Below are 13,693 nucleotides of genomic sequence, written 5' to 3' on the forward strand. Positions count from 1 at the left end.
ATACCTGTGAGCCTTTCAATGATAGTGACAAGAACTGTGAATGAGTGCTGGAAATAAAGTGTAGGCTTCAACTTAAGGATGTAAGGGTGACCGAAGCAAGATGGCGGCGATATAGGCAGACGCGTCCAAGGTCTTGTCCCGGAGCAAACGGAGTAAGCAGCTGAAACTAATAACACCCACCCCAATTTGGTGAATTTACTCAGCTGGTGAGACGGTTTGCAGCCGGGAAGGGCAGAGCTCCCCTGGAAAGGTTAAAAACCAGGGATCTGGGCAGGAAAGTTTGCCAGACCTGAGCCCAGAGGGTCGGAGGGAGACCGCGTGGCAGACAGCCACGTCTCTTGGGACAGGCACAGCCCCTGACTGGGGAAAGGAGTTCCGCGGGTTTGCTGGCACTGGGAGATTTGAGATTTGGATTTTGTGATTGCGGAAAACTGAGACTAAAGGGGGCATCCTGAGGAACTGACCAGACCATGCAGTGCCCATAAGAGAGGAGCGTTTCCCAGATCATGCAGTGCTGCAGATCCAAGCAACAGCAGCCCCCTGATCACCGCAGCCTCCTGATCACCACACCCTCTGTCTGAGGAACAGCAGCTATACGTGAAGCCTCCCCCCACCAGCCAGAAGAGCCACCACAGCTGTGAACAGCACCCACCAGAGGAGCTGCTGCCAACTGGGAAGCAGCTGCTACCGCAACCGTCCGAGCAGCAACCACAACCCAAGGAGCCCCTGCCATACAGGGAGCAGCCACTGAACGACTCAACATCTACATATGTCAGCGAGATCAAACATGGGTAGGCAAAGAAACCCCCAAAGGAAAGAAAAGGAGGACTCGCCAGAAAAGCAACTAAGTGATACAGAGGCATGCAACATGACAGAAAAAGAATTCAGAATAAGGGTCCTAGAGTGCATACACCGGACGGAGGAAACGAATGTAAGCAACAGGAGAGAATCTGGGTGGGGCTGTTTTAGCTTACTAGGAGAGAAGGGGTTCCTTTGGGACATCAGGGGTGAGCAGGTCTTGACTCACTGGTCAACACAATCCTTCTGCCCATTCACAAATAACCAGCTTTAGCCAAAAAGTAAACAAACAGCATGTACATTTATGAACACACTTTAAACACACTCTTACTTTAATATGCCTTCCTCAAAGTACAAGAGACCACGCGTAATAAAAACGAAGAGCAGGCAAATTAAAACATGTCTAGCAATCAATGTTTCAGTATTTTATTCTGTTTTAAAGTATTTAGATGTTTATCATTTAACCCAGCAATGCTCCAACGCCTTTAAGCTACCAAAGACTCTGGAAAAGTATGTGTAGGCACATGATGCTGGAGAAAAGGCAAGGGGAGGAGAGAGCAGGCCCTGCAGCCTGTCCCCCGGCATCCAGGCGCTTGGATTTAAAACTGCCACATTTTCCCTTAGTGATAACATGCGCAGGTTTGGGAGATAATGAGTTCAGCATCTGATAGTAGCCAGACTTTTAAGTAAGCATTTCTAGTTTTGCAGCAAAGAAAGTTGTTCTTTGGGAAGTGGGTGAGGGGATGTCAGAAGGCACCGAGGTGAGAGCAGTTTTCAGAGCATTAAAGGATCTAAAGGCTCAGTGAGGCGGGGGTCCTATCATAGAGTAGCTTTGTGAGAAGACTGAAGCTGGGAACTCAGAGGCAAGAGTACCCAGCGAGCCTGAGAAAGGAGAGTATTTCTTGTTCAGAAGAAAGGACAGTCATGGAGGAGATAAGGCATTTACCGTCTAAGGAATGGCACAGGTGTGTGGGGTGAGAGTGAAACTGAGGTAGGTGACTGTTGTTTGGGACAGTCAGGTTTATGAGGGGATGCACTGTAGTCCTGGTTGGGCACTGAGGGAGAAAGAGGAAAGAGTTGATGGGGGTATTTAATAAGATAGAGTGTAGAGGTGAGGTGGCTAATGACTGTGAAACTAGTCCGTCAACCCCCATAATAGAGACTGAGGAGGGGACAAGTGTCTCAGTGAATTCCGGGAGGGCAGAATAAGTGGCTCCAGTGCCAATTAAAAAGGAGATGGGCTTACCTGCCACCACATTGTTACCCGAGGCTCTGTCCTGCTGACGTAAGTCTGTGGAGCCCTCTCAGGGCCTGGGCAGCTTCAGTCTTCGGTGGCCATTTCCAGGAGGTCTGGGAGCTTCAGAGCGGATCCAGAGGGTGGCCTTGCTGGGCTGGCCTATGTCTGACCTGGAGGGGCCAGATTGCAGTCTGATTTCCATTGGCCTTCCCTTCTTCACTGTGGGTAGGGCACAGCCAGGGGTCTCGGGTTTGAGCAGGACTTAGTCCTTCCTTGTTGCACTTGAAGCATGGGCCCGGAAGAGGCTTAGCCCCTGACTTACCCTTGTTTGGAGGACCAGCACTTCATTTGGGGTTCTTGAGAGCAGTGGCTAGGAGCTGATGGGCCTTCGCCTGGGCCTTAGCCTTGGCCTGATCTCACCTTTGTTTTTGAATTGGGGTCTCCTCCTCTCTATTATTAAAATCCTCAGCGATCAGGTTAAGTAGGTCTTTTGAGGCGTTTGTGGGCCTGTGTCTACTTTTCAAAGTTTATAGTGTATGTCGGGGGCTGATTGGAATATAGAATGGCTGTTCAGAAGGAGGGCTCCCTCTGGGGAGGTGGGTTCTAAGGTGGTAAGTTTGTGTAAGACATCTGTGAGGCCAGAGAGGAGGAGAACTTGGTTTTGGTCAGGGCCTTGAGTGATTTCATTCAGTTTGTCATAATTGACCGCCTTATGGGCAGCCTTTTGAGTTTGACAATGAGACAGGCTACAGAGCCAGTGCCCTGGAGAGCTGTCCTGATAGCGCCCTCTGGGGTGGCCACCGAGTCCTGTCTATGGAGGGCACAGCATGGTCCTGAGCTGCTAGTCAGATGTGCTCCTTCTCCTCTGGGGTGAGCGAGGACGACAGGATGACTCTGATGTCATGCCAGGTCAGACCATAGGACTGGACCAGGTACTTAACTTCCTTAGTAAAGGTGGTTGAGTTGGTGAAAAAATACCTGAGATGCCTCTCAATCTGTGCGAGGTCAGACATGGAAAATGGGATGTGTACCCAGCCAATACCCTCAGTTCCTGCTCCCTCCCTTGGGTAGAATGGGCGTAGGAATAGAAGCAGCTGTTGAGGAAGGCAGTCTTAGGGTGGCCCGAGAGCAAGTGTTAGGTGGAAAAGGCTGTATTGGAGCTCAAGTTCTTGGGATTTCGCCTTTCAGGATCTGGGGAGAAGGTGGTTGCTGGTTAGGAGGGTCTGGATTTGGGAACCTACTGCAAGTGAGGGAAGGGTTGTGTAAGAAGATGGACGTTCATGGTCTGCTGGGTCAAAAGTACATTCAGCATCAGAAATGTTAGGGGTATGATGTTTTGTGTGAAGGAGAAAGGTCTAATGGATAGAGCAGAACTGAGAGAGAGGATTGAGACTGAAGGTGAAAAAGGCCTGGACGTAGGGAATCTCTGACCATTTTCCATTGCCGTGACAGAAATTATCTAAATTTTGCAATGTGTTAAAGTTAAAAGTCCCATTTTTAGGCCATTGGGACTTATCATCTAGTTCAGTGATGGCAAACCTTTTGAGCTCGGCGTGTCAGCATTTTGAAAAACCCTAACTTAACTCTGTTGCTGTGTCACCTATAGAAATTTTTTGATATTTGCAACCATAGTAAAACAAAGACTTATATTTTTGATATTTATTTTATATATTTAAATGCCATTTAATAAAGAAAAATCAACCAAAAAAATGAGTTCGCGTGTCACCTCTGACACGCCTGTCATAGGTTCACCATCACTGATCTAGTTTATATTGTGGCCAAACAGTGTTACAAAAAAAATGAGGTGGTTGGGCATGATCTCCCCCATGAGTGTACAGAGGGAATGTGGCGTGGCCCATGAGAGAGGAAGCGTGATTGACAGACCAGAAACCCAGAGGTGACCAGGGCACGCATCCCCGCAGCTAAACAAATCACCATGGGAAATGGGAGACGACCTTCTGAACTTGGCGCCCCCACTCCATAAAGATCCAAAGCCAAATGGCTGCGGAGTCTTCCTTCTGGCCTAGCGCTAGGACTTTTACGCTGAGAAACTTTCGAGAAGTCATTTTGAGAGAGTGGGCAGAAGACTCGAGGTGAGTGAATTTGTGGATAGTCACTCACCTAGAGAAGATGGGCCGGTATGGGATGGAGGGTCAGCAATGGAGAAGGAGAGGTTCCCGATCTGGCATAGTCATCGGCTGGCTCAGGATGGTTGATAAGGGAGGGAGGTCTAATTGAGGCCTGTAATTGAGTCACCCCAATAGAATTTGGAGGTAAGCCCAGGTTGAGCTGCCACTGCCTACTGTCCTCCGAGTAGCAAACTTTGGGTGACTGAAGCCAGAGCGATGGTTCCCCATCGCTATAGAACCCTCCCCTGTTTTGCTATCAAATGTTAGGGTCACCGAAGGAGGATCACACAAGGCCAGAAAGGGTGAAGAATTATGAATTTATTAGGTCATCTGGGTATCAAATGGGCTGAGCCCCAAAATGGCACCAGCGCCCAAAGACGGGGAGTCAGATTTTTTAAAAAAATATGTTTTATTAATTTTTTTACAGAGAGGAATGGAGAGGGATGGAGAGTTAGAAACATCGATGAGAGAGAAACATCAATTCAGCTGCCTCCTGCACACCTCCTACTGGGGATGTGCCTGCAACCAAGGTACATGCCCTTGACCGGAATCGAACCTGGGACCTTTGAGTCCACAAGCCCGACGGCTCTATCCACTGAGCCAAACCGGTCAGGGCAAGGGAGTCAGATTTTTATAGGACTCTAAGGTGGGCTATTTCTGGTCAGAGAATTCTCTGTTTAGGTCTGCATTCTGGGAAATGCTGGAGGGGAGAGATAACAGTCTTAGCAAGTGGAATGTGGTCCAAGCAAGTAGAATGTCCATTGTGAAATGGCATAAAGGTAAGTTCCCAGGGGAGGGGGTACCTATTCAATTATTTGATCAGACTTAACAATAGATGGTTGTGAAAAAAGGGGGGGAACATTTTCTGATTTAGGGTTCTAACTTTAACTATCATTGCTCAGAGGAAGAAAAGACTAGAAGACAGAGGACAGCAGCTGTGGACAGGAAGGAGAAGTCCTGTAAATGATAAGGTAAGTGACAAGAGTGAGCACAGAGGACTGAGCCCTGAAATAATACAGGCATCTGGAGGGCACCTGACCTATGGGCTGGGCAAGGGTACAGAGCAGCCTTAATCCCTAGATCCTGGCGGTGTTTGCCAGGCTCTCTACAGACCATTTCCTTTCCACAAATTCCTGCAAATGCAGAATTGATTAGGTGTACAAGGTTTGTGGAACTTATTTCAGGGCCTGACAAACTTGTGGCGTCTGAGATAGTGCTGTCCTGGGACTGTCAGCCACTCTTGTAGCCCTTGGACCTGGGGAGTTTGAACAGATACTAAGCCCAGAATCCTAAGGCCAGGACTAGGGCTTCATGACGTGGACCTTGTTTTTAGCAACCAGTGCAATGAGTGGGAGGACTGCCAGGGCCTAGGTTCCAGAATGTGCAGAGGCTTGGAGTGAAGAGTGAGCAGATTTAGGAGCGTGCAGGTATGTTTTTTAAATATATGTATACAGAATGGCCAGATTATTATGTGTTCAGAGATTATAATAATCTGGCCACTCAGTGTATATTATACACACACACACACACACACACACACACACACACTGAGTGGCCAGATTATTACTGTGCGTTCAGAGTTCATTTGAGAGGATCCCTGAGTAAGATCTGCATAAATTTAATCCACTGTTGCCCTTCTGCTGTCTTGTACCAGTCTTGGCCTAACATTGACTATTCGCTGACGGCCACAATTCGCACGTTCAGACCCAGATTTTCGGCTGACAGTCCAGTCTTTAAACACTTTATCAACAGCTGCTCTGGAACATTTAACGAATTCAGCTGTTTTGCTGATACTCTCTCCATGGCTCCAAGTGCCAACAATCATCCCACGTTCAAAGGCTGTTAAATCGCATTGTTTACACATATCCTTAGAAAAAAATCACTTCTACTATCATGGCAAACAAACTGCTTACCTATTTATAATGGTCTGGCCCTCTAGCAACTTCAGGGGAAAATTATAGCTAATTTGCCTACAGATGTCAGGTGATCATAATAATCTGGCTACCCAGTGTATGTATATATTGATTTTAGATATAGAGAGGAAGGGAGAGGGAGAGAGACAGAGAAACAGTGATGAGCAAGAAACAATGATCAGTTTCCACCTGCACAGCCCCTACTCTGGATCCAGCCCACAACCGAGGCATGTGACCTCACCAGTGCATGGGTCTATACTCAACCCACTGAGACACATCAGCCAGGACTGTGGATCACTTTCATACAGGGAATCATGGTCAGGTTGGTAATGGTAGTAATAGCTCAGAAGGGACAGTGTGAGCCTGAGGACTGGCTTTCCTGCTGTGGCCAGTATTTGTGGGTCACAACACAGCATAGGGACAGAAGTTGTCCTGTCAAGTGTCAAGGAGAGTTCATGGTTAAGTGAGAGATGTTAGCAAGCATTCGCTGGACAACACTTGATAAGTAATAAGACATTAAGGAGAGGACTATGGGGGCTGAGGCTAAGGGAGTACAGGTGTGAGAGTGGTGTGGTAAAGAGTGATTTGCACTTGAAGAAGGAATGTGAATTGATGGCCACAGCACCCTGACATTGACATAAGAGTGAATGACCGGAAAGCCCATTTCTGGTGGTGTCTGGATGATCCAGTGAGGTGAATTTTAGGGTAATTGCCTGTAAAGAGGGTTGATTTGGCACTATATTCAAGGTACAGAGCTTAGGTGCCATTTAGCTAACCACCTGCCTTTTGTTGTTGGGGATGACACCCTGGATAATAGGATTGACATAGCATACATCAGTGTTCCCCAGGCTTCAAAATGTCCACTGGCATGGGCAGGGGAGAAGAGTAAGGGGTAAGAGATTATGGACATGGTGAACTGTAATTTTGGGGAAAAAAGGTGATTAGGAAACAAATTTGCATTACCTTTGACGTTGTGCTTCTGGGAGTGAAGCTGTGTGAGAGAAGTGTTGTTCAAAGAACTCTGTGCAACAGGTAGTGCAAAGCTATGGCCTCAGCACTTTGCAATTGGGGTCAAGAGGGTGCAGTGTGATGCCATGTATTTCGCGTCTTTGAGAAACAGTCTGAGGGTATTGACTGACAACACCAGTATCAAATCACTCACAATATCTTTATGGCCAGCATCTCTCTTTCACCTATGGTTTTAACAACCACTCTGTTGATAAAAGTCAGTGTGGCGTACAGGGGAGGTCCAGAGCTCAGGGGTCTTATCTGCTCAAATGCCTTTATTAGAGTAGGAAGACAAAATGTCAGTATAAACATAAGAAAACAGTGGCTTTCATGGGATGAAGGCCTGGTATTTTCTCTGGAGTGGACAGAGCAGATGGGTGTGGAGGGTGGGGAGTATGACAGACCTAGAATCTTAGGAGTGAAGCTGATCATGGGCTGTACTGTCCCCATTATGACAGGTTATGAACTTTGAGGATGTGGCCATTGTCTTCTCTCAGGAGGAATGGGGGCTCCTTGATGAGGCTCAGAGACTTCTGTACTGCGATGTGATGCTGGAAATATTTTCACTTGTGTCATTTGTAGGTAAGACCTGATGTTCTCCCAGTGTCCTGAGGTGATGACCTGTCTGCCTTTATTCCTCAGGGGTAGCTTTCTCTCTCCCACAGCGAGAACATGGCCTCTGGTAATTTTCCCCACTGTCTTGTGAAATGTGCTGTGACTGACATGAATGAGCTGGATGGTGAGTCCTGAGCAGAGGACTCCATGAACATCCCTCTAACTCCTGTTACCACAAAATGTACAGGAAACAGAAAGTCAGGAGTCTTGCAGTGAGCTTCATGGGTCCCAGCTTGCACTCTCTCTTCATGGGAGGCTGACAGTTTCCATGTGCATGGCTTCAACTTCTGCCATCTTTCTCTAGGTGAAGGTTCTTTGTGGCGACCTGTTCCATGCTATGGTCTTTACTTACATGAAACAGAGGCTGTTCTTGTGAGACCTTCAATCAATTGTTTGTTATATTCTCTTCCCTGAATATTATAGCAAGCTGTGTTGCTCTGGACCAGTGCTGACTGCTCACCTCTTTGTTACCTGTTCCTCTACACGTGTGCCTCTGTAATATTCTGCAGCATTGACTTGCACATGTGTTATGAGGTGCACATACGTGCTAATTAGTCCTCGAAATCAGCTACTCCTTTATTGAATTTTACTTGGAGTAAGACCTAACCCATCTTTTGCAAAGCTTGTGCCTGTCCCCAGCAGACAAGCCATGCTGAATTCTTTAAGTTGAAGTATTAGCTTGAAATCCATATTCAAATCCATGTGGTGCTTTCCATTTTTGTGTCATATTTCTGGTGAGGCCTCCCTGTTTTGTAATCTTTATTAGCCCAGAAAGTGACAAAAGCCTCTTACTAATCCTTCCTGCACATCCCTTATTTTCTGACAATTGTATGGAACCAACGTGTGATGTGTAACTGGGACTTCCCCCTGTCACCACATTCAGCATTCATTTCCTTACCCTTTCTCGCTTTTCAGGTTGTTGGCATAAAATCAATGGTGATGAGACCTGTTCTGCTCAGAGTGTATCTATAAAAGGAGAGTCGCAGGTCAGGGCTTCTAAGACAGCTCCAGCCACCCAGAAGATCCCTCTGTGTAAGCGGTGTTTCTCTGTGTTAAAAGGTATTTTGCACCTGAGTGGGTCACATGCAGCAGACTTTGAGCAGAAAGCCTTCTGTAGTGATGCACGTGTTGGAGAATTCTGTTTCAGTGCAAACTCTCATGAGCAACAGAGGAATGAATGTGGAGACGAGCGGTGGAAAGAAGCTATGGACGGGGCCTCCTTTGTGAGCAGGTCCAACTTCTACTTATCTTCGGTGCCTTCAGCCAGCAGGGAGGTTGGGGAAGACTTACAATACAACTCAGAGCTTCCCAAGCACCAGACCACTCTCAACACTGAAGAGCTACCCTGTGGCAGTGAGATTTCACAGAAATTTCTTGATGGAAAAAGTCATCACCATTGGGATGAATGTAAAGATGCTGCCAGCCACAACCTGAAAGTTGTTCAAAGTCACGGTGACTGTTCTGGAGACCTGATTTATGAGTGTCACAAATGTAGGAAAGTTTTTAGACAAATCTTGAACCTAATTCAACATAAGAGAGTTCACACTGAAGCAAAGCTGTATGAGTGTAGAAAATGTGGGCAGTCCTTTTGTCAAAGGGCTCACCTTACTGAACACTTCAGAGTTCACACTGGAGAGAAGCCATATGATTGTAGAGAATGTGGGAAGTCCTTTCGTGATAGGTCTAAGCTCACTGTACACCTCCGAGTTCACACTGGAGAGAAGCCATATGAGAGTACTGAATGTGGGAAGTCTTTTTAGCCAAAAAATCCAGCCTTGCTAAGCACCTGAGAGTTCACAGTGGCAACAAGCGATATGAGGGGCTGTCATTGGGGAAAATCCTATCAGTAAATAGTTTAACCTCAAACAACACCAGAGAGTTCACACTGGAGTAAAAGCCCTATAAGTGTAAAAAATGGTGGAAGGCTTTTATAGCCAAAAATATCACCTTACTAGACACCTGAGAGTTCACAGTGGCAACAAGCCGTATGAGTGCTGTCATTGTGGGAAGTCCTTCAAATATAAGTCTACCCTCAAAAAACATCAGACAGTTCACACTGGAGAAAAGCCCTGTAAGTGTAAAGAATGTGGGAAGTCCTTTCGTCTAATATCTCACCTCACTGCACACCTCCAAGTTCACACTGGAGAGAAGCCATATGAGTGTAGAGAATGTGGGATGTCCTTTCGTCAAAGGTCTAAACTCACTATACACCTCCGAGTTCACACTGGAGAGAAGCCATATGAGTGTACTGACTGTGGGAAATCTTTTAGCCAAAAATCCAGCCTTGCTAAGCACCTGAGAGTTCACAGTGGCGACAAGCAATATGAGTGCTGTGATTGCGGAAAATCCTTCAGTCATAAGTCTTACCTCAAACAACACCAGAGAGTTCATACTGAAGATAAGCCATATGAGTGTACTGTATGTGGGAAGTCTTATAGGCAAAATTCCAGCCTTACTAAGCACCTGAGAGTTCACAGTGGCGACAAGCCATATGAGTGCTGTGATTGCGGAAAATCCTTCAGTGATAAGTCTTATCTCAGACTACACCAGAGAGTTCATACTGGAGAGAAGCCATTTGAGTGTACTGAATGTGGTAAGTCTTTTGGCCGAAAATCCCACCTTAATAAGCACCTGACAGTTCACAGTGGCAGCAAGCGATATGAGTGCTGTCGTTGTGGAATATCCTGCAGTAATAAGTATAGCCTCAAACGACACCAGAGAGTTCACACTGGAGAAAAACCATGAGTGTACTGAATGTGGAAAGGCTTTTAGCCTAAAATCTCACCTTTGTAGACACCTGAGGGTTCACAGTGGCAACAAGCCGTATGAGTGCTGTGATTGTGGGAAGTCCTTCAATGATAAGTCTACCCTTAAACAACATGAGAGAGTTCACACTGGAGAAAAGCCCTGTAAATGTAAAGAATGTGGGATGTCCTTTTGTCTGATATCTCACCTCACTGCACACCTCATGGTTCACACTGGAGAGAAGCCATAGGAGTGTACTGAATGTGGGAAATCTTTTAATCCCAAAACTAGCATTATTAGACACCTGAGAGATTACACTGGAGAGAAGTGTTAAATGTGCAGCAAATGTTTTACTTTTCTCACTTAGTATAAGAACACTGAAGGCGACTCTTTGGGACCTGTTTTTCTGAATTTAAACCCCTTTTAATGGAACATGCACTCTGATATATTCCTCATAAATTTCAGGTACAAGTGAGGATTGAAGGATCTGCATTTGTACTTGCTCACATGCCCAGACCTACTACCCAATTGATGTCACAGTGAGCATTTGTGGCCGAAGAGATTTCATCTCTACCACCTGGCTCACCTGAAGAGCGTGCATCAGTCACAAACCCTGTGTGCTCAGGGGAAATGTATTCTGTGTTCTTACTTGTGCTTGAGAAAACTGTGATTACTTCAAGTTCTGGACTGGATGTTCATTCCTTTCTCTCTGACTAGGGAATGGTTCTGACCTAGGGTTTCTCCAGAGCACCCATCCTAAGCTAAGAACTGTTACCATTTTCAGGGACATTGTGGGTCTCACTTTTTGTTTTTATGAATTGTTTTGCTTTCTAATTCACCAGCCTGCAAATTGCTTACTGTCTTCTGTTCTGGTTTATGATCTTTAGTAAAGATGTTTTTTCTTTCATTGCTTTCTTTTTCTTTTTTTTAATTTCAATCTCTGGATGATTTGATACGAAAGTTGTGATCTATCATCATGGCGAGATGAACAGATATGGTGGGGTCCCCCAAATTTTCTGTGCTTTGGAAAGCATATACTGTAATAATGTCAGAAAAATCAGTCTTTGTCCGATAATGGCTTATTTTATACCACTCACCAAGGCAATGAAATAAAGTTTAAATAACTTTGTGGTTCCCGTTTGCATATGGGGTAGTGTCCATTGTGTGTGTGTGTGTGTGTGTGTGTGTGTGTGTGTGTGTCCTTTGGGACTGTCTGGGTGGCCCCAATTTTCTATTTCTGTGTGTGTGTGTGTGTGTGTGTGTGTGTGTGTGTGTTCCTGATGGTATTGCCCATGTCTATAGTGTGGGTCTATGTGAACCTGGTCATAAGCCCAGAACCTGAGCGCCCAGCAGAGTCTGGGAGTGTTCTGCACCAGCGTGTTTCTGTGCTTGGGTTATCTGTATGTTTCTCTCTGAGTCTGTGCACCCCCACAATGGGCAAGTGCATAGGCAATCTCTGGAGAGGCATTGTAGAGGCACCCTCCTCTACATCAATATGTTCCTGTTCCCCACCCCCAGGTGAGCCCCTTCTTCCCTTCCAGGCGTCTGGTGTCCTTCTGGAGGTCCCATCTCAGGTCTCAAGGATGGATTAAGCATAGGGTCAGTTCAGAGAATTCCAGACTGTGGGAAGGTGGGGAATTGAGGAAGACTCTGATGACAGACAGGAGATATAGAGTGTGGACTGGTAACGTTTGTGAAGGACACTGGTCTTTGTGAAGAAGTTGGAGGATCCAGGAAACTTGGAAAGGAATATGAGGATGAGTTCATGTGGGGCAAAGGTGAGGGGGAAGATTTCTAGGCTCCTCAGTCCCCACTGGTAATGAGGAACTGGGCATCCCAGGAGAGGGGTGTCCCTTGCCATGTCAAAGCTAGGCTGACAACTAATAGAGGAAGGTGCCTGGGGCTTCATGGAGCGTCACTGTTGGGATTCTTGGCTCTGGTCACCTACTGGGTGTGCATGGCCCACCCAACTCTGGGGCCAGGAGGACGAATTAGGACCAGTGTGGAGAACCATCCAGGGACCCTTTAGCACAGGTTCATACACAGAACAAATGGAAAGCACAGGATCACCATTGATGTCAACGTCAGCATTTTTCACCATCCTCACTGGGAGCTCACACCAGGGCCATGCACAAGAAAGGAGACTTGGAAGCAGGTGCTGACTGATGTTAGTTGAAAAGAACAGGGATGCTGGGATGCTTTCAGTCCTGTACCCTTCCCAGTAAACACTCTTAACATGTGGGTCTTGACCTTGACCAAAGTAGGGGAATCCAGGCAGCCAGGGATGTTCCCAAAGTCACACTCAGAATTGGTGTTGAGTTTGCTGCCCATGACATCTTACCAACTCCGTATTTGGATGTTCACTCCTTTGAATCTTGAAAGTGATGGTTTTGGGGCAGCTTGGGGACAAAATCCTGACTGACTACCAGTCCCCACTCCTCTCCTTTGCCCTTGCACAGCCCAAAAGACGTTGGCACCATATGGTCGCCTTAATGAGGCCCATCAAGTAGACCAGGTTCTGCTGCGACTCCCTGAGGTTGGCTGCAGCGCTGCGATGTGCTTTGACCTAAGAAATGTGGGAGTGAAGCCTGTCACCACTAACAGAAGACTGGAAACACTGAGACTGGCCACCCTCTCTGTCCATCTCTGATAATGTCAACCGGTACCTGCAGGGTGGCTCCTCCTTTATTCCAGTCCCAGGAGAACCAGAATGGACATATGGTATGAACAAGAAAGATAACTTCTATATGCAAAGCCACTAAAGCTTTATGGGTGTCACATCTAGCCAATCCTAATGGTTATGAAGTAGCAACTCTACTCTCTAGGAGACCTAGGTGTTAATCTCAGCCTAACATTAGAGGCCAGACCTCCGTTGTTGTAGACACATGGTTTTGACTTCTAGTCCTGCCTTTTATTTACTCTATCATCAGGTAATCCACATTCAGTCTCTGAGCCTGGATTTACTCTCTATGAGACAGAGATTTAAACCATTCAGGTTGACACATCACCTGGTTGCCTCCTGTACACATCCTAACCTGTGCCTGTGATGAATTCTGTAATGGAGGTACATACACTTGACCGGAGTCAACCTGCAACCCTTCAGTTGAATGGCCAACACTCTGTCCACTGAGCCAAACCAGGGAGGGCTAACATGTACACTTTTTAAACATGCCCTTTTGACGTTTCCATTCATGCCTGCATTCCTGAAACCAAGTTCCTCCTGCCCTCCTCAGTGCTTCTTTCTTGGA

General features: G+C 46.5%; 2 protein-coding genes across 2 annotated transcripts; both read left to right on the top strand.

Moving 5' to 3' along the window:
* Positions 1 to 7,543: 7,543 nt before the first annotated feature.
* LOC106695696 (zinc finger protein 551-like) lies at positions 7,544 to 9,515 on the top strand (the record flags this gene model as incomplete). Its single annotated transcript, XM_023748991.1, has 2 exons — positions 7,544 to 7,667; positions 8,616 to 9,515. Coding segments are annotated over 2 exons (969 nt in total), but the record flags the coding sequence as incomplete, so codon positions are not given.
* Positions 9,516 to 9,594: 79 nt separating this feature from the next.
* On the top strand, positions 9,595 to 11,352 carry LOC111824555 (zinc finger protein 570-like). The gene has a single exon (XM_023748992.1). The coding sequence runs from the start codon at positions 9,615 to 9,617 to the stop codon at positions 10,443 to 10,445; it is 831 nt and encodes a 276-aa protein (XP_023604760.1). The 5' UTR covers positions 9,595 to 9,614; the 3' UTR covers positions 10,446 to 11,352.
* Positions 11,353 to 13,693: the final 2,341 nt, after the last annotated feature.

This window comes from Myotis lucifugus, unplaced genomic scaffold (genome assembly GCF_000147115.1).
Source record: "Myotis lucifugus unplaced genomic scaffold, Myoluc2.0 scaffold_2248, whole genome shotgun sequence".
Lineage (NCBI taxonomy): Eukaryota > Metazoa > Chordata > Mammalia > Chiroptera > Vespertilionidae > Myotis > Myotis lucifugus.